The 21,298-nt window shown below is 35.9% G+C and overlaps 1 protein-coding gene across 1 annotated transcript; it reads left to right on the top strand.

Annotated features, from left to right (window-relative positions):
- Nucleotides 1-11,272: 11,272 nt before the first annotated feature.
- Nucleotides 11,273-15,191, top strand: LOC127073575 (zinc finger CCCH domain-containing protein 32). Its single transcript, XM_051014748.1, has 3 exons — nt 11,273-11,545; nt 11,835-11,945; nt 13,343-15,191. The coding sequence occupies exons 1-3, from the start codon at nt 11,474-11,476 to the stop codon at nt 14,837-14,839; spliced, it is 1,680 nt and encodes a 559-aa protein (XP_050870705.1). The 5' UTR covers nt 11,273-11,473; the 3' UTR covers nt 14,840-15,191.
- The last annotated feature ends 6,107 nt before the right edge of the window (nt 15,192-21,298 follow it).

The raw sequence follows: 21,298 nt of genomic DNA, 5'->3' as shown, positions 1-21,298 counted from the left end.
ACTCAAGTTGAAGGGGTTGATTTTGATGAGACATTTGCTCCTGTGGCTAGGCTTGAGTCCATCAGATTGTTGTTAGGGGTAGCATGCATTCTGAAGTTTAAACTATTCCAAATGGATGTGAAGAGTGCATTCTTGAATGGCTACTTGAATGAAGAAGTCTATGTGGAACAACCTAAAGGGTTCTGTGATCCTAACCAACCTAAGCATGTATACAAGTTGAGGAAAGCCCTGTATGGGTTGAAACAAGCACCTAGAGCATGGTATGAAAGGTTGACCGAATTTCTGACCTCAAATGGATACAGAAAAGGTGGAATAGATAAAACCTTGTTCGTGAAGGATGAAGACGGCAAAATCATGATTGCTCAAATCTATGTGGATGATATAGTCTTTGGTGGTATGTCAGAACAAATGGTATCACATTTTGTTCAACAGATGCAATCTGAGTTTGAAATGAGTCTGGTTGGGGAACTAACCTACTTTCTTGGAATGCAAGTCAACCAAATGGAGGACTCTATGTTCCTCTCCCAAAGCAAGTATGCCAAAAACATCGTTAAGAAGTTTGGTATGGATAATGCTAGGCACAAAAGGACTCCTGCTCCTACTCATCTGAAGTTAACCAAAGATGATGGAGGGCCTAGTGTTGATCAATGCTTGTATAGAAGCATGATAGGCAGTCTACTATATCTAACTGCAAGTAGACCTGACATCTCTTATGCAGTTGGAGTGTGTGCGAGATACCAAGCAGAGCCTAAGATGAGCCACTTGAATCAAGTCAAAAGGATTCTCAAGTACATCAATGGGACTTGTGACTATGGAATGCTGTACTCACATGGGTCTGAGCCTGTCCTATCTGGGTACTGTGATGCTGACTGGGCTGGGAGTGCTGATGACAGAAAAAGCACATCAGGAGGATGTTTCTTCTTGGGAGACAATCTCATATCTTGGTTCAGCAAGAAGCAGAATTGTGTGTCTCTGTCCACTGCAGAGGCTGAATACATAGTTGCTGGAAGCAGTTGTTCCCAACTGGTTTGGATGAAACAGATGCTCACTGAGTACAATGTCACTCAAAATGTCATGACATTGTTCTGTGATAATCTCAGTGCCATCAACATCTCCAAGAATCCCATCCAACACAGCAGGACCAAACATATTGACATTAGACACCACTTCATCAGAGATCTGGTGGAAGACAAGGTGATTACTTTGGAACATGTAGCCACTGAACTTCAACTGGCTGACATATTTACAAAGGCTCTAGATGCTACTCAGTTTGAAAACTTAAGGGGCAAACTGGGAATATGTCTCTCTGAGACCTTATAGCAATCACTGATGTTTGGAATGTATTTATTGGAACTATGTTCTGATTGGTCAACAGATCATAGCTTTACCACTTGCAACAAGAGGGTAAGAAGACACCCTAACGTGAGAAAACCTATGCACCTGCAGGAATTCAAGGACGTTGTTCATGCAGGAGTGGTTCTGGATGTCAGAAACAAAGTCATGGCATCTGATATGGTTATACCTACAGTCAAGCAAAAGTGGGTGATTACTTGATCAAAGCTGTGAAGCAAGATCAAGTGGGTACTAACTTGGTTGAAACTGTGAAGTAAAACCAAGTCTGTAAGTTTGTCATTTTTTTCTGCTTATGTTGTTGGCTTTGGCAACATTTGTGACAAAAAGGGGGAGTAACAGGTGATACCCCAGACAACAGATTGGTCTGTGAAAACAGACGTTCATGACAGATTCAAAGATTCCTCCCCTGCAGCTGATGAGTGTTGAAGTTTTGTATTTAACTTCTGCTCCTCTGTATGTGTGCTGCTTTGTGAAGTTCTTATTTAACTTCCATGTATGTGAGTGTGCTGCCACTCTGAGTGTATTAGCTAGGTGTGTGATTCCGCCGCTATGAACTCTGTTATGAGGATCAAAGTGTTTTAGCCAAAAATTTGCCAAAGGGGGAGTTTGTAGGTGTTTAATTGGCTGCATTATATGGTAAAACACTAGCTGGATTCTAATGTCTTGACTGATGTCATGACATGGTGTGTATGTGTGACTGCATTGTAGGTTAGAATATCTAACTGTACTCTGATGTCTTGACTGATGTCATGACACACTTGAGTAGTTACCGCAGGATTAGCTAATACAGGATTTATTGAATGTCAAACTGGAGACTGTGACATTCATCCCTGTCAGCAGCTACTGAGGAATAGAACAGTTGGTGTTCTGTTAGAGCTCAGTATTCATTTGCAGTCTGGTTATCAAGGAAGAACCAGACCTGGCATAAGGCCTACTGTATGAATGTCAAACTGGATGTTATGACATTCATCATGGACAGTATATACTGAATAATAGACAGAGTGGTGTTCTGCTACACTTCAGTATGTTTCTTAGTTTGTTCTTCAAGAGGATAACAGAACTAACTTAAGGCCAAATGTGTAAATGTCAAATTGGATACTTTGACATTTATTAATGTAAGCTGTTACTGTATCATGGTCTTTTTGGTCATGTACAGGTCAGCAAAATTGTACAATCTGTTTTCTGGAAAAATAGACTCAGCATATGATCCTTGATGTCAAGCTGAATGTCGTGACATTCATTCCTGACAGCATATGCTATATTGTAGGTTGTTCAGTTTTCTGTTTCAGCTTTTTCTCAGGCTATTCTTCAGGGATTCAACAGCTTAGAGAAAAACCAGGAAATCAACAACCAAGCTACATTTAATGAACCTAACAAATAGCCTATTTGTTAGTAACCTAGATATTGAATTTATGGGAACTCGCGTGACCTTAAATTCAGAAGAATACAAGTGAAAAAGCCCAGGTACTGCAATATAAAAGGAAGTCGTTCCTTCATTCAGTTTTGGGGATTTTGAGGCGTGAAGATTAAGTGTGTCCATCATACTTCACTGCTGTATTTTTGTGAGTCTTGTATTAGACATATCTTGTAAGCCAAGCCATTATCACGTTGATGATTGTTTTGGTATAGGGTGTTCATTGAGTTGTAAGTGTTGTGTCGCTCAAAGCTTTTAAGCGTGAGTGTTGTGTATCTTGATTAAAGCTGTTAAGCACAATCAAGAGTTGTTTGAAGTGTGACTTCAAAAGTGTCTTTAATATTGATTAAAGGTAGTAATCACTGAGGTGATTGAGGGGGAGTGAGTAGGAACTCTGATCTTAGAGTAAGATTGAAATTGCATTGGGTAGGGATTAAGTGACAAGTTGTAAACGGGTGAGTTTAGCTTTGAATTAATACTACTGATAGTGGATTTCCTCCCTGGCTTGGTAGCCCCCAGATGTAGGTCATGTTGGACTGAACTGGGTGAACAATTACTTGTGTTATTTACTGCACTTACTGTTAAGTTCTGCATAATTCTTGTCTGTGCAGAATTGGATGTCATAACAACCCGTGTGACATCTAAAGTCTGATAACTAGAATTTTAGTGTTAATTAAAAGGATAAAAAAAGAAGTAATGAATTCCTAAAAAAAATAAAATAAATAACACTCTACTAGGAGGTGCATCAATGGAAAAGGTGTGGGAATAGGCTATGGACGTAGGGCCCAGAGGGAGGCCGATGTATTTTTTATTTCAGAATTTGGGTGTGTAAATGAAACTGCAGGGTCTGTAAGCAAAAGGCCTTTGGGCCTCTGGTCTGTGGCTCAGGAGGGAGATCAGAAGGAGGTAAATGGAGGAAAAGTCCATCACAACTCACCATGCCCTAAGACCATTCTCTTCCTCATCTCCATTGCCATACCTCACCCGAAATCACTCTATCACGCTGGAAATTTTCTCTAACGGTAGAGGAGCCCATAACGCGTCCAAACCACCAATAAATTAAACCTTTCCTCATACTCTATCGATCTTTTACCTTTATTTCTCATGAAACTCGCCCTAACCTTTATTTTGAAACCAAATACATAAACCCTAGAAAAGTTCAAAGAGAAATTAAATGACGTACATCCAATAAATCAAAGTGCAACCTTAGGGCTATGGTTCATCATCCCAAATGCTACACTGTGGTAACCAAAGAAGGAACGAAGGATGGAGAAATTAGGGTTGAAGCTAACCAACAGAGCTGAGGATTGCTCTGGTAATTGTTGCAAAGATGTCTGGAGATGAATATAGAAGATAGAAACCCAAAGGCACACACAATTTTAGGTAAAAGTTTAAATCCTTTGCTTTCACGAATTCTTCTTCTCCTGTTCTCATTATTTTTCCTTTTTCTATTGAATTTCTGGTGGACTGTTGTAGTGTGTTCTTGTAGATGTATTAGGATAGAAGGATTAAGGTGTTGAACTTGTAGTGATGGTGATGATGAACAATTAGTGTAGAATGAAGGTTCTAGCTCAATTGATTCAGAGCTTCAATGTGAAGCTCTGATCAATGGTAGATTGAGATATTTAGAATGCGTTTGAGAGGTTTGGGGTGAGAATTGGGTAGAGAGTTTTTAGGTCCTTGAAACTTGTTGGTGAAGTAATGAATTAGGGTTTATATTGATGAGTGAATATGAAATTTGGGAGGGAAATTCAGCTAGAAATTGGTTAGGAGTGATTGATTTGTGGCCACAAAATGGTGATGTGTGGCAATGATCAATCAAGAGATGAGGATTGTTCAAAGATTGGTTAGAATTATGGTTTTGTTGAAATGAAGAAAATGAGGTGAACTGTGTTAGTTTTATACTAAAATTAGTGTAAACAATGGATGAAAAGTGTATTTGTTTGGAGGCTAGGAGTTAGGTAGAGGTTTAAATTGATTTTGGTGGGAAATTGGATGTTAAGGGTATTTAGGTCATTACCCTAGACACATGGCAATTGGCTATTAGAGTCAGTTAGACAGTTATGACCTAGTTTAAAGTTTGTTAGATGGTTGCTAGAGTTAACTGGACTGAGATGGTTAGTTATGTTAGAATTGAGGTTTAGTTAGTTGATGGTTAGTTAGATGTTAGGGCAACTAGGTTAGTGAGCAAGTTAGTTAGTAACTAGCTAGGGCAATTGTTTGGGCAGGTGGTTAGAAATTATTTATGACAATGGTTTGAGTGGTTAATAATTTGAAGTGTAAGTTGGGAAAATGGTTAGTTATGTATAATATGTATGCGTATTGAACTAAAGTATATGTGCATTGGGTCCTCAATTATCATGGTTGCTTGATATATGTTATGCTACATTGTGTCGTTGGACTGCGGCTGGATTTGATGGTGTATTGCATTTGGAATTATGTGTTGCATGATGATGAAAACTATTATGACAATTAGGTTTTTTGACTGAATGCGCGTGTAAGCATAGTATTGAATGTATGTAGTTGTCATGTATATTTGAATTTGTTTGAGGTATGTTGCATTGTATGAATGTGAATTTGTCCTGTCTTGCTGTAGCATAGTATTGAGATGTGAATGTTTTTGGTCTGCTGAGTGTATGTATTTCATTGATGGTTGTTTGTTGAATAATATGAATTTGTTCAACATTGACCTTGTTTTGAATGTGTGAATGTATTGATTGTTGAATTTGTATATTGATGGTTTTGTGATGAATTGAATTGGTGATGACATTGTATTGCTTGTTTATGCCCTGTTTCTATTTTGATCATGAAGTTTGCATTGCCTTGTTTTGGATTGTGAAGCAATATATTGGATTGTATAGCATGAGCAATGTATATGTTGAACTAATACGAGTTTTCAACTTATGAACATGCCTTAGTGGTGCAAGTTGGTTTGTATGAACATTTATGTGTTTGAATTATGAGTCATGGCTTAAATCATGTATGTATGATGAGGTGTGCATATTAATAAATGCTAAATTTGGTGTTTGTCTTTTGATATTGCAGGTATGGTGCAGGTTAAATGCATTGCTTGGATAAGGAACCTGGCATGGTATATGGACATGAAGTACTTGAAGGCAACATGAGCATGAATCAATGGTCTCCACAATGGTAAAACTTAAATGATTATGAAGTTGAAGTGGTTTTGAAGCTTGAAGAGAGATAGGTCTAAGATAGATTTAGGATTGGGTCAAACTTAGGTCAAGACTTGGTCAATTGTTTGACCAAAAGTTAACAGCTGACTAAAAGTCAATTGTATCAAAAGATGCAATTTCATTGTAATTTTGCAATAACCTTGTAATCTTGCATTTGAACTTTTAGATTATGGCTTGTAAATGGCTTGTAACTTATCCTTTAAGTAATAAAACTTTTCCCTCCATTTTGGATAATTTGAAATTTGAATCTTTGAATTTCAATGCCATTAACCATTTAAGACCCAAAAATACACTCAAAGGAAAATGGTGATGAACAAAATAATATGACTTAATCAACAAAAAGTCAACCTTCCATGGTTGACTTTGTTGGCTAAAAGTAATTTTTGATGTGAATGTTTCCAATCACTTCCTTTTCCAAAATGCATCCAAAAGTTCATACTCCAACTTGAATAAGAGAACCCCAAATGTTTTAAGTCAAAAGTCAAACTCAAAAGTTAGCTTTGACAAAAAAGTAAACTTTAACATAATAACTTCTTTTCCAATCAATAATCCAAAAAGTTGTTCCACAAGTGCACACAATAAGAAACCTTAGTCCATGGGACCAATAACATCCACTTGAAATTCGCAACATCCTGTCCCATAAGAGCACCAATCCTAGTCATCTTATCAAATCCTCAATATCCAAATGTTAATACAAACCAATTGAAATCATGAACTTCTTAAACCAATGATGTTACCATATGAAAATGAATGATTTATAAATGAATGTTGAGAGGACCATGGAGATGAATTGGAGGCCATAAGCCAAATAAAAATGAAAATAGATAGGGAAAATTTGGGGGTATGACACATCCAACAATCAATACCAACAATACACTATCATGGTTTCAACACAATAACACAAATCATAACAAGCTTTTACACCAAACAATATATAAAGATCATGGAGTTCAAAACCCTAATTCCTAATTTCATGAGTTTTTGCCACCTAAAGTCAATCTAACTAAGAACTCACCTTAATGGGATGAATACGATGAAGTAGATGAGATGAAATAAATGTGATGATGATGATTCCATGGTTTTCTTCTTCTCCTCCCAAGTTTTTCTTCTTTATTTCTTCCCTTCTTTCTTTCTCTTCTTTCTTCTATTTCTCTTCTTCTCTTCTTATGTTTCTTTTCTTTCTTTCTCTACTGATATGTAGAAATGATGGGGTGTGGTTGGAATAAACATATGGTGGAGAAGTGGTAGAGAAAAGAGAGAGAGAGATAATGAGTGAATGAAATGAAAAGTTGGTAAAGGAAAATATTTTAAAATATATTTTCTTACTACTATAGCAATTTTTAAAATTGTTAATGTTACCAAAATATCCCTTCTTGTACTAATTAATAAAGACCAGTCTCTTTTAATAAGAATTTATCTTTTACGAGTCCATTGATTACTCTATTTGTCCCAACTGACAACATTTAGAGCACTTAAGAGTATACACGATGATACATTAGTTGACTTAGAAGATGCAAGGCATGATGCATGAGTTAGATCACAAGGACTCCGAGGAGCTTCAGAGACAACATATGTGCGTCGAGATGATGCATGACATCTTTCACTTTATGCATGGTATGGGTATGTCGCTGCCTCCTCCTCATCACAGACCTCATCGAGACCGAGGTCGTGGCCAATATTGATGTTCTTCTGACCAATTTCTACCTCCCTCCTTGATAGTGTCGAATTTAAGTGTAGGGGAGGCGTTTACTGCTATTTTTTGTTTTGTATTTGCTTTTTATTTTGTAGCGTAGTGTATGTTTTGAGTCTTTGCATATGTTGTCGAGTTATTTATGCGTGATTTTCTGCTTATTATTGAATTTCTTGATTTCTTGAGCCCTGCCATTTTTTTTGAAAAGACATAGGTAGCGAAGCATGATTTAAAAGTATATAAGATGTGAAAAGAGGAAATGTTAGGTTGAGGAGACTTGGGAAATCAGACAAAATTGGTATTTTCCTAACACCTCAAGCCTCCAAATTATGCATGTTCGTTTAAATCCCCATTGAATTCTAGTCTTAAACTCTTGTTTGATAGTAATCATCAAAGTAGTTTTTATATCCAGTCAAACATCATCTATAGGCACACATTTGAGTTGGGTTGGTCGACGAATAATAAGTGAATGATCCTTTGCTAATAATTGAATAAAAAAGGTGATATCGAATTTACTAAGTTAGGTGACCATCACCTGATCATTTAACCCAACATGTGGTTGAACTTGCAAAAGAAAAAAATTGCATTTTTGAAAAAGAAAGAAACTTTGTGAAAATCTAAATGAGGTGTTTTGATCATAATCACTAACATATCGCCTGTCATATGTGTAAGATAAATGGCCTAAATGTGACTGTCCCGAACGAAAGAGGATGAAACAAATAGGGAAACTAGACTTTTATTCAATGACATAATTGGAACTAGTATGCATAGGAGGGGGACTTGTGACCACGAGAATGATTTGAGTTGTTACAATATCCTTAGTGTCACTATTAGTACCTATCGAGTTAATTCTAGTCGAACCAATTTTCGTTAGTCGCGTATGAGTAAAATCAATGCTTTATTTTCCTTATGCCTTTACACCATGCTGCTGCATTTCATTAATTAATATGCTAGCTTACATGCTTAAGGACAAGCAAGGGTTCAAGTGTATGGCAATTTGATAGCTAAAAAAAGTATCACATTTCCGACTCGATTCACATGCCTTTTTTTAGTCTTTTTCCTTTCCTTTTTATAGTTTTATATTTTTACTTGGTATCTACTTCAGGTGTTTTGGTTGCAAGAGTATGCGTGCGAAGAAATGGTGCGGAGCGACAAAAATGGGAGCAAAAATGCAACTTTGCACTGATATGACGCCCGTCATGACGTGACAAACCTATAACGTCAACACAAGAAGACAAAACCTGAAGAATTTGAGCGCCAACTGGATGACGGGTAGGTCGTCACCCAGATCACGCCCGTCATCACTCCACGATTTGTGATGACCAAGGCGTCAGAGCCATGACCTTCGTCATGGTTCTTCAGTTCAGAAAGTTAAGGCACGTGTTCAGAGTTAGCCAACAAATTTTCATCTCTCTCTCTCCACTACCTTTTGCACGTTTTGGGACACTCTTGTATGGATTTTAGCTCTATAAATAGGTCTTTAGAACTCAGTTTTTCGACCAAAGTTTTTTAGAATTTATTTTTAGGCAGAAAACTTAGTTTTATAAAAGTGCTTATTTTCTCACACTAGGAGGTAAGTGCACTTTAGAGTTATGGTTTGCAACTTTCCTATTTACATTTTGATCGTTCAAGTTGTAATCTTATCGACATCATATTTTCGAAAATTTATTCAACAATTATTCAATATCAGTATTTGAGTTTTTCTTTATTATTTACGTATTGTCATTGCAATTCTATGTTTCTTATTTACTATTATTACTATTTTTCTTAATTGCCACTTGCATATGCCTTTGTTTTTATATTATTATATTCAATATGCTTAGTATGTTTAAATTCTAATACTATTTTTATTCTATTAGTCACATGTTCGACAAAATTCTTAGAGCCCATAATATGAGGACCGTCGTACCGACAATGTTCTCATTTAAGTCGTATAATTAATGATTAAAATGAGATTTGTTTATGGACTGTTTTTTATTTTGTTTTTAATGAAAATATTCAAAACAAAAGTATAATTTAGGGATACCGATTCCGATTCGAAAGAATGAAACTTATATCCGATTTAGAGAAAAATCAAAATTTAATTAACTGCACTGCAAAAGCATCATTTATTTAATCTGTAAAAATAATTATTTTCAAAAAGAGATTTAAAGGACATAAACGGACACGTGAAAACATACGTTTATGTGCTTAAAGTCCGGTATTAGACGAGCGAAAGCCGGTAATACCTTTAAATTTTTTTTTTTGCCTTAAACAACTTTTCGATAATTAAAAGTAATTAATTTTCAAAAATAGAAGTTTATTACTACGATATTTTCGTACACTTGCGAACATATCAATTCGTCCCCTAACCACATCGTACTAGTAGAGGTATGCTTTGTTACAATTTGTAACGCCCTCGACTACTTTCAGGATTATCGACTATAAGTAGTATTTAGATGTGTGTCTTATGAGAAGTTTCCCGGAAAGCATGTGAGTGAGGACATAGTTAAGCATACTTTACTTATAGTAGTATTTGGATGAGTGACCTTCTGAGATCAGTCGGTAATCCTATGGCATTACACTATGTATTCATTATTCTTTCTTAGGAAAGTTAATCACTTTTAATCAGGATGTATTATATTTACCACTATGTGTGAGTTGTTGTAAACAAATAATTTTGTAGTTTTTTCAAAGCCCTTTAGTGTGAGGCAAGTAAATCCTTAACGGTTTAAGGCAAAGAAGTATTTACAGGTGGTAAGGCGAGGAAGTCCTCTAATATGAGTGAGATAAGGAAATCTTAGACTAAAATGTCTTAGTGATTATGTGGAATCAATTGTCGTTATAATGGAAATATCTTAAATATGAGTGGATCAGACTAGTCTCTCGTTAATCAGATGAACCATTATACATATTGTTTGTGTGAGAGAGTCTATCTTTATTCTTTTTATTTTCTACTGCATACTCTTTATACTTCAGAATATAAAAGAGTTTTTAAATCCAACATAATTTAAACATCTCATTTCTTGTGTTTTTCTCACCTTCAATCCACATCTGATAACATGCGCGAAACACATTTAAAAGACAAAATCAAAATTTTAAGAGTTTGGACACTGCATATTTGATTTTAAGACGAGGTTTTGCATCTCTTACGGATCTCTCTCAATCATCAACATTCATTTTTTCTACCTTTATTCTTCAATCAAACTTAACAAACCTTGATTCTTAGAGACCTCTTTTCTCTTAAAATCCATTGTATATCAATTTAGCATGATAAATTTTATTCATCTCAAATCTTTATATTGACTATCAAAAACATTATTTTAGAAGCATTCTTTAAAGATTGTTTGCCTCACGAACTCATAATTTATTTTTAGAAACTACTTACTAGGAAAAATAAAGATGGAAGATTTATTCCAATTTTTTATTTTAAAAATTGTTTGGTACATATTTTAATAATCCTAGCAAGTTTTATTATTTTGATTAATAAACATGAATATACTCACTCATTTTCTATCAATGTATTCTTTTTTATCGGAATTAATAATAGTTTAGTTATACGTGGGTTTGGAGGTATAATTTGACGGGTAGAGGTAATTTATCTTGTTTTTAATATACATCTTCCGCACAATGGGCCGATCCTCGAGTCCAATTCAAAACCCAACAAACTCCACTCATTCCTTGTCTGAAATTAACGAAATACTTCATCTTCTCTCATTCATTCTCTCTTACAATGCCATTATTTCATTAACAAATAATCGTAATGTTAATGCAAAATCGATGAAATCTTGATCGCTTCTTCTTCTTCTTCTTCTTCTTCGAATCCTTTTTCACTGTACCAACATGGACGAAGATTTACTCAAGCGTAACACCGATTGCGTTTATTTCTTGGCTTCACCCCTCACTTGCAAGAAGGTTCTCTCTCTCAACCTTTCAATCTCATTTCCCTCGTAATCGCTCCTTCGTTGTACTGTTCGCGTTTCTGATTCTCACTGTCCTTTTTCTCGTTGTATCGTAATGCATTTCCTCTAACCCTATCGTAGTCGCATTTTCGATTTGCGTAAAACGTAGCTTTTGTTTCCATTTTTAGTTAGGTTAAATATCTATGCATTAAACAATGCTCGGTGTTTGAAACTTGTATGAGTAGTTTTGTTGATGTATTTAGCTTGAGATTTGATGTATTAACCGTTTTTTTTGGTTACAGGGTGTAGAGTGTGAGTATAGGCACCATGAAATTGCGAGGCTTAACCCGAGGGATTGCTGGTACTGGTTATTGGGAAATTGTCTTAATCCGACTTGTGCTTTCAGACACCCTGTGAGTTCTTCATTGCTTTTGTCTTAATCCAACTTTCAGTTTGCTACTTACTTTTTTTGTATGTGTATTGCAAATGCAGTGACTGTAACTTTGATGTTAATTTTGACCTAATTTGTGCTGTTAGGATAGGTTTTTGTGGTTCAATGGTTAATTTTGTTGAGTTAATGTATTGTTGTGTTTATTGGTTGCTGGAACCTATTATGGTTTATAATTTAAACACTATGCTAAAACCTAACATATATGAAGATTGCAACAATACTGAAACTAGCTTGGAATATTAGCGGGCAAAAACATTTTGGTCACCTTCTTAGTAGCTTTTGGTGCTAAATAAAAGGCACATGATGTATTATATAGCAGCAGAAGAACTGGTTCTTTGTCCTCCTCACCTTGTAATGTTACTCAAAGACTGGGCTGTGTTTTTCAACAACTTAGCTATATATAGTGCACCTGAGAAATGGACACACAGTGTCTTGCATAATTAGTCTCTTGTTTTGGTCGGTAAGACAGTGATGTATGATGTATTATGTGTAAATGTAATTTCTTATCAACAAAATAAGATAAACCATTTGGTTCTTTGAACACGCATTGTACATTGTTGCGTTTCTTAGGCTTTGTTTGAGAGTTTGGAGGGAAAGGGAGGGGAGGGATATGAAAAAAAGGGAAGAATTGAGTGAAAAGAATAGAGGGATTTAGGTGGAGGGGGTTTTGAGGGTTCGAGGGGAGGGCTTAGGTAAATTGTTCAAATATGATCTATGTTTTTATTGTATTCCGAAAACTTAAAATATTTTAATGATAAACATTATTTTATCATTGTATACAAAATCATTCTTTCAAAAAATGTTAAAAGATTTATCTATATTTTTTAAAAACTTCTTTTTTTCCAAAGCCTTCCCTTTCCCTCCCCTCCTAACTCGCAAACAAAGCCTTCCCTTTCCCTCCCCTCCTAACTCGCAAACAAAGCCTAAAATATCAATTTGGAAGGCTCAAAATCCTATATCATCTCCATGTTTAGTATAATGAGTTGTATATTCTAAAAGTCTTGATACACATTGACCACCTGACATTGGGCGAAAGAGCTTTGTGTATGATATGCCCATTGTTTCCTAAATTATTTGCATCTGCTCTTACCTTGTAGTTGTCTTGACGATTTTGGTTTCTTAATTGATTATTTGGATGGATGGATAGATTTCATGATTAAAAATGTCAAACTAATGAACAGGCGCATGGAATTCACTGCTATTTTAATATACTGTAAAGTTGTAAAATTCTTCTGTTAGTATTATATTTCCACACTCCCCCTCCAAATTGCATATTCATTTATTTTATTTGCTCTTATTTAATATTAGTCCATCTGCTCAGCACTTGTCACTTTCTTCTAATTTTTGTAATTTTGTCAGCCATTGGATGGGCATGCTGGAGTGCCATCTGAACCTATACAATCTTCCGTACCTGCATCTGCAAACAAGACAATGGTTCCCTGTTATTTTTTCTTCAATGGGTTTTGCAACAAAGGTAGCAGATGCTCATTTTCACATAAGCCTGATGATAGCTTGCTTGTTGTAAAGCCTTTGAAGAATGACACTATAAAGCCTTTGAAGATCGACACTGTAAAGCCTTTGAAGAATGACACTGTAAAGCCTTTGAAGAATGACACTGTAAAATCTTTGAAGAATGACACTGTAAAGCCTTTGAAGAATGATAACGGAAACATTAATGCACTCAACTTAGAAAATAAAGCTTCATCAGGAAATAAAACATCGGTAGCACCAACACCAAGGGAAACACATTTTGAGCAATCTTTATCTGCTCCAAAAGCTTTGTCTGATACTAGACTTAAGTCTAAGGAAGACCTTCAGCTACCATTACCCGAAAATGTTAAACAGCAAACTGTTTGCTTGGAATTTTCTTCATTTGACTATAATGAAGCTGCTGTGACTCAGTCAGACTCTCTGGTACCAGACAATGGTTTTGCTCATAATATGTCTCATTCATGCTCTGAGCAGAGTTCGGAGGAGCAGGAAAACTGTCATGTAGAGCCTGAGGAACGGTGGGAATCCTCCCCTGGATTTGATGTTCTTGTTCATGATGAATCCGAGAATCTGGGTTATGAGAATGGTTCTGAATATTTGCCACTGCTTGATATGGATGACCACGTACTGAATGAGCAATATGCAGGGTATGAGTTTAAAAATACAGATGAGTACGACCCCATCTGCTCAGATGCTGATATTCTGTATGAACAGGCAACATGTGATGATTACAGATGTTTTGATAGAGATTTTGCCAGGGAAAGGGAAGTTTGTGGCTATTCCAGAGAGACAGCATTAGATTCTATATTTTCTGGGAAAAGGGTTCGGATGTCAGCTGTTGAGAGGGATGCTTGTGACTCTGACTTAGATCTACGTCACCATCTGAGAAGACGCCGGGAGGTCAATGATCCTCCTGTCACGGGTTTCTTTAGAAGACATGATGAGCCATCTTCTTTGATGGTTCAAAACCAGGAAAGGCATCGAAGGGGCGATGTTGTTCAGCGGCAAAATAGAAGATTAACATCACAACTAGGATTTAGTTCAATCAGAGAGGTTGAAGATCTTTCAATTGCTAACAACCACATGTTATTTAGGCCTTCCCAGCAAAATAGGCCAAGAAAGCATTATAGAGAAAAACCAGCTAGACGGCCATTTCCTTCATCTAAAGTATCCAGGAAACCAGTTGTAAAGCAACAGAGAGTTATTCAGGAATCCAGTACATTTTCAGGGCCCAAGACTCTTGCAGAAATAAAAGAAGAGAGGAAGAAGACTGGTGGAAGTTCACATTGTGAAAGCACGTCAGCTGGTTTCCAGGATCCCAAACCACTGCATGAAATTCTCAAAGACAGAAGGACCATGGACTGAGTGAGAGATGGCAATACCTGCAACAGTTGAATCATGAGATTAAAATGATTGATGATTCAAAGGATTAGTTTTACCAAAGATAATGAGGTAATATCAGCTGTTGGAGGTGCTTTCTTTTTATTCTTTTTGTTGAAATTGGAGTTGCTTTCTAGCATCCTTTAGTGTGCTGGGTTAGTGGGTGATATGTTTTTGTTCGAGTGAGGCGACTCTTAGATAAGTGGAGTTAATCTAGAGAGTGGGTTACTGATTTGCATTAATTTTGTGTTGTTTTGGCCTACTTGTTTTTGTCGTCTAAAGCTGCTTATCAAAAGTCACTACTCCACTTTTTGTATGGTTAATCGGCTCTTTTTTTTGTGTGGCTTTTCTAGATTGTTACAATATTAGGGATACCAAATTTAAACCGATAGTCATTAGTAATAGTTGTTGTTTATGAATTAAAAAAAGTATATGAATTAAAAAAAGTATATGAATTTGCGGATCTGCGCCTAAATGATTTCCTTCTACGTACACATGGAGTTTAATTTTTTAAACAAGGATTATAACTATGAAAGTTTGCTTTTGAAACCTAGTACACAGAATATATCTGAAGTGGAAGAATTGCTTTCAAAAGCATAGTTCCGGACTTCAGATACATTCTTATCCAAATTAGTAAATTTCTTCAAGTCATTATTCAATACTCCGCTCTCTAGATTAACTTTGTGGTCGGACTTTGTTACTACTAAGCGATGGATGTGTGGCTTGGACTTCCCTTGGCAATTTTGCTGGGTTATTAAGCTGACTTTCGGTTGAAGGAAGTGGAAAGGTTTTGATGGGAAGTTGGTTGTATTGGGAAAGTGCACATTGAATACCCATCTCGTAGTTGCAATGTGTCGTGAGATGACCTTGATGTCTGGTTCTCGGTCAGATAGTGCCGATGACTCTCTTTTTAGGGTATTTAAGTGTTTGAGATGATTGAGATGAGATCATGTTCGTTGGTGGCGCAATTGTATTTTTTGATGCTATCTAACATTGATCGTGTGACATGTGTATCAAAGGATACTGAGTCCAAGATAGCTTTTTCCCTCTTCACCACACTTGAGACCTTAGAATTCCCAAGTGTTTTTTCTATAGTTACTTCCAATTTTGGAAACAACTTCTGCCCATTATTACTTTGACGTCTCTGCGGTGTGTCTCTGGCATCTCTTATTCGTGTGACCAACTAAGATCAATTATTTCGAGGTAACGATCAAAATTTCTCTCTCATGTATTTTATCTCCCTTATATTATAGTTTCTCGGAAAGATGGTTATGGAAGATTTGAAGGAAGAAATTGCGGTCGAGGATGGAAGGATGGATGGTAGCCTCGATCTCAGGGAGGTCACTAGAGGTTTCGCTTCCCATGTTTTACCTCTAACAATTCCAATTGTTATAGATGACTTTGAGCATTTCACTAGGGAGGTCACCAGGGGTTTCTTTTTCCCTGAGGTGATTATATTTTCCTTGGTGATCCGTCCCGCCTCTTGTATTATTTATTTCTCCCAACAGTCATATTTTTGGAAGTCCTCCACAATGTATCGGGTGAGCCTCCCTTTCTTTATCAATTATATGATTGTGTCCTTCAAGTGTACGCATTCAACAATGTTGTGACCATTGATCTTGTGGAAACAAAAAAATATGTTTTATCTGTCCTAGCTGATTCTTTCAATAAGTAGGACAATCTTATCCCAACTTCCTTAAAGTCAGTATTCACACATTCTTATATGATCTTCTCTCTTGATGTGTTAAGGGGAGTGTAGGATGAAATGTGGCCTGATGCCCTCAGTCTTCGTCGTGCCTTCTGCGATAAGGGGGGATGTTTCAAGGTTGATTTGGTTCAAAAATAAAACGAGAAAATACTTGGAATACAATTCATTAACTAAAGACTATTAGATCTTGTTCCGACTTTCTTACTCATACTTGTTGATGAACTGTGCATTAATCAAATTTATAATATGTTAAAGTATTATAGAGAATTAACATGACAACTGCACTCCATTCCTTGGTGTACAACTCACTAATAAACACAACAATTTCATATCTCCTCATGTCAATTAAGAGTTAAATTAGGCATTCTAGGTTCGTTAATTCAAAACCCAAAACTTCTAATTTCCTATCCCCATTAAATTAAAAATTTAAATACTTGCCCTAGATCATATCAGTAGACTAACGTTCAGAAATCCCTACTAATCTGATATCGATTCATGCATTCGTCAATACTTAAAAAGCATTGAACACAAGGACAAATAAATAATAAGCATAACTTAAAATAATTCGATTAACATCAAACAACCATATGATCCAACAAGTACAAGCATGTTTGTCTAAAAAGACATAATCTAAGGAATCTAGTTACTCATAGTGAATATAACAAATACTGTGGGTTTAGATGGAGAGAACAGGAAAATCAAGAAAGATAAAGGTCTTCAATGGCTTCCAAAATCCTCAAAATCGTCACTTTGGTATCCCAAGCCGTCACCTTCTCTATCAAAATCCGAAACTTCTAAAAAGTACACAAAAAGCCTTATTTATAGATATTTTTCGCGTGTCAGAGTAGTGTAGCATCGCACATCGATGGCTTTCATCGCGCCACAATGAAATGCAATGTGTGCACGTGAAATCTAGGGGAAAAGCTTATTTTTTGTTCTCTTTTTCTTTAGAATTTTCCTATGTCTCATATTTTCCACTCTTAGTAGTTTTTGCACCATTCTTCACACCTTGGCATGACTTTTGATCATTATTCCAATACTTTCATCCGAATTTGCTAATAAAAATTACGTAATGGCGACTGTCATCACAACCCCAAACTTACTCTATTGCTTGTCTTTAAGTAACTTATCTGCACACTGAATATTTCATAAGAATTAAAATGCTTACCCTTACCAATGAAAGTCACCTTTCTTATTTTGCTGATCAACACTTTTGTTCCCCACTTCAATCCAAATAACTCAGAAAATTTCTTTCGGACATACAAGTACTCAATATGTCTCTCATCTCACATATATGTAATCAATTTGACTGGGTAATCACACAACCAACGTAAAAAAGCATTTAACAATGAGTTTGTAAAGTTTATAATCCAACCAATCAAACTCATATTTAAACACACACTTTTGAGGTCTTTTCAAGGTTGTAATGTGGCTTATGTCAGGTTAGGATAAATTAGGACATGAGACATAAATCTTTGGAGTTAGGTACCTAGTTTTCCTTTTGTTACCAGAATCCTTCCATATTACTCTTTCTTATTCACTTGGTACTAGAGAATTTCTTTAAGCTGGTCCTTTTTTTCTTTCTTTTTCATATTTTTTTTGTAGAAGTCATGTTTAACTTCTTTCTTTTCTTTTTCTTTTTGACAAATTTCTCTAGTACCCCAAACTCAAACTTAAACATTGCTAACTTCCAAGAGCAACCCCAAACTTATTTTTTTTTGCATTAGACAAGAAACTAAAAATTTCTACCTAACTCTAAAGAGGGTGGGAATATTTAATCTTTCAAGTCAAATGGCTCTATAACATGGCAGTGTCACCTAAAGAAATGTTTTAGCTCAAAGTTGTTATCGAGTGATATAATCATATTAAAACATGGTGGCTTAAAGTGGTAGAGTGTTCCCAAACAACTACCTCAATGTGTATTTATCATACCAATAGACTCAAATTAGAAACAATGTAAACTCTAGTAAATAACTAATGTATGGATACTCTCATAAGAAGGAAACGTCAACAATAGAGCTTCTCTTTTCTAACTGATGTATTTGAAGATTGAGTACAAGTAGTCGACTTCTCTTTTCTTTGGCAAATGTCAATCTGCAAGGGAGCTTCCATGATGATCACATTTGTTCATTCTTTTATGGTGACTTTTTCTTCTTTTTTAGAATAACACTGGTAAGGTAGCAAATTTAAAATTGAAAGAAACAACAAAAGTAAATAAGTTCGTTAATTAGAACAAAGAAAAGTACAAAGGGGAAGAGCATTCTTGATACTTGCTTGTACTCTTCCTTGGATCATATTACATAAAGGGAAAAAATAAATTAAAAACTGAAAAATACTAAAATATCCTAAGTCACATGTCATCGAAGTTGAAGAAGTCATTCAAATTGTTCATGCCATCTTGAAATGCTTGATTTTGTCTTGCCCAAGTAGTCCTCGTATTAGCTCGCCTATTAGGTAAGGATTGATTTGCTCCTCGAAGTATGCTTCCATATCTACAACAGTGGTAAAACGTCATCGCAAGCTTTGGGCCAACATATGATCTATGTGATCATCATAGAAAGTTTGATAACTTGGTCTAAATCTTGGAGGTGCAACATAAAAGTTGGGTGATGTCTCATGTGACCAACTTGTTATTTTAAGCGCATACTGTCCAAGCCTTTGCAAGCGGTCAACTGGTTGTTGTTGTTATTGTTGGACTCTTTTTGGTTCATTCAGTTATGGACGATAAACTTGCTCTTGTCCATTTCGTTGTGCTTCACTTGGTCTACTTTCATTGAGTGGTTGTACTGAAAATCTTCTTATTGTAGCTTTTTTGATTAGTATCACAGAGCTGATTCTTACATCACCAGGTTGAGTTAGCACTCCAAATAACATGCATAACTCATTAATAACACAAAAATGTCCACAACTTCTTTGTGGCCCGTCAACCATGTATTTAATGATATTAGCAATTAAGAGCCCCAAATCAATATGCTACTCATTCAGGATGACCATCAAAGCGTGACACCTCTTCATTATAATTTTTGATTGGTTATATATGGCCTCTAAATTCTGGACAATAAAGGAGGCCCATGCCCTTGGTATTTGGCACATATCTGTACTGCGTAGTCACAACTGTTTGTCATTGGCAACCCATTTAGCCACATGGTTACACAATTCTTCTAACATAATCTCACTCATTCTGTCAAACAAGTGCTCACTCCTTCTATTTTGGACACTACAACTATGATGAGGTTGCAGATGAAAAAGAACAATAATTCTAGAAAGGGCTATAGTCAATACTCTTACCTTCACATAAGACATGTAGTCCTTGAATTGACGAAAAATGGCATCTGCAAAAAATTCAAGCCTAATCGATTTGTTGGTCTCTTTGATTAGGTTGTTAAGCATCGTCCAACCTCTCTCCTATAATATTAAACTCAACTCCTCATAGCCTTCTAAATTGTCTACATAAAAAACTCTCTTTTTCACCATATTTTATTTCTTGACCGTGAGGTATTTCTTGGCATGAGCTTTAGTGAAGAAACAAAAATTTGGGAATATTGGAGCGTTTTGAGTAGGAGGAGGTGCATATCAGTTGAGACTTGTGTGAGTCGGCTTCTTTTGTTGGCCATAGAGCTGCACAAGAGTTAACAACAAAATATGCAAAAAGGTGAGTAGAAAGTAAGTATAAAGGAGTAGAAAAGATAACTGTACAAATAAAGTGCCAAAGAGTGCCTTTTTTATAGGTACTGATCACGCCCTATCGCGCCCGCGTTGCAGAATATCGTCCCGCTATACCTAACGGTAGGCCCACAATAGTCATTGCAACAAATATCTTCCAACGACTATCTTCAACGTTCATAACACACGTGTAACACCCCAATTTTATTTAAATTATTTTTCGTAATTTAATTATGTGATAGTTGTGGTTGTGTTGTGTTATCCTTGGTGTGTGGTAGTTGCCTTAGAATTATATAAATTAAGGTAGGGGGGGGGGGGGAGGGTTGAGCAAAAGTGTAGAAAGGGTGGTGTGGTGAGTAAAACTAATTAACTATTTTAGTTATTATTTAATTTAATTAGTTAATTGAGGTGATTATTATTATTATTATTGTTATTATTATTATTATTAAAAAATTAGTGATAATATAATAAGTTAATAAAATAATAATAATTATAATAATAAAAATAGAAAAGGGGATTGTGGGATAGAAACTCAGAGAACGTAACATTTGGGAGAAAACAGAAGAAACTGATAAAGGGAGAAGAAAAGGCTAGGGCTCAAGGGAAGAATTCACTATTGTTGAAGGTCAAGGAACTCTAAGATAAATGTGGGGTTCTGATTATCTAAGCGTTAACATGATGATAGTGGGTAGATTATGCCATATAGCTTTTTTGCTTTTCTTCTCCATGTTCATGATCTTTGAGACATTTGTCAATTCTTGAATTATGTGTGATGATGTTGTAACTGGGAAGGCCATGGATTCATGAGGTAGGACTGTGACATCTACTTTACACCAGAAGCTTAAATTTGTGAAGAACGACAAGCTTGTCGTTGTGGGTGGAGAGAAGGAACTTTTAGTGAGCCATCTGTCATACTTTTCTTATGTTGAAGCTGAGGAGGAGGTTGGAACTCCGTTCCAAGCCTTGTCTATTGCTGAAGAGAAGAAAATTGGGGCCCCCATGTCTTCTTTGAAGGGTGCTCAGAAATATATTGAGACTGGCAGTACTGATCAGTGGGGTCGTGTGATAGAGAT

Source organism: Lathyrus oleraceus, chromosome 4 (assembly GCF_024323335.1).
Source record: "Lathyrus oleraceus cultivar Zhongwan6 chromosome 4, CAAS_Psat_ZW6_1.0, whole genome shotgun sequence".
In the NCBI taxonomy this organism is placed as follows: Eukaryota; Viridiplantae; Streptophyta; class Magnoliopsida; order Fabales; family Fabaceae; genus Lathyrus; species Lathyrus oleraceus.
Note: the sequence above shows the minus strand (reverse complement) of the source record. Positions and strands in the feature narration are given on the sequence as shown.

What these genes read in the sequence shown, in the direction of transcription:
- LOC127073575 (XM_051014748.1), top strand. Translation starts at nt 11,474, where the DNA reads ATGGACGAAGATTTACTCAAGCGTAACACCGATTGCGTTTATTTCTTG. An exon ending in CACCCCTCACTTGCAAGAAG is followed by an intron (nt 11,546 to 11,834) that starts GTTCTCTCTCTC and finishes TTTTGGTTACAG; the next exon opens with GGTGTAGAGTGTGAGTATAG. An exon ending in CTTGTGCTTTCAGACACCCT is followed by an intron (nt 11,946 to 13,342) that starts GTGAGTTCTTCA and finishes TAATTTTGTCAG; the next exon opens with CCATTGGATGGGCATGCTGG.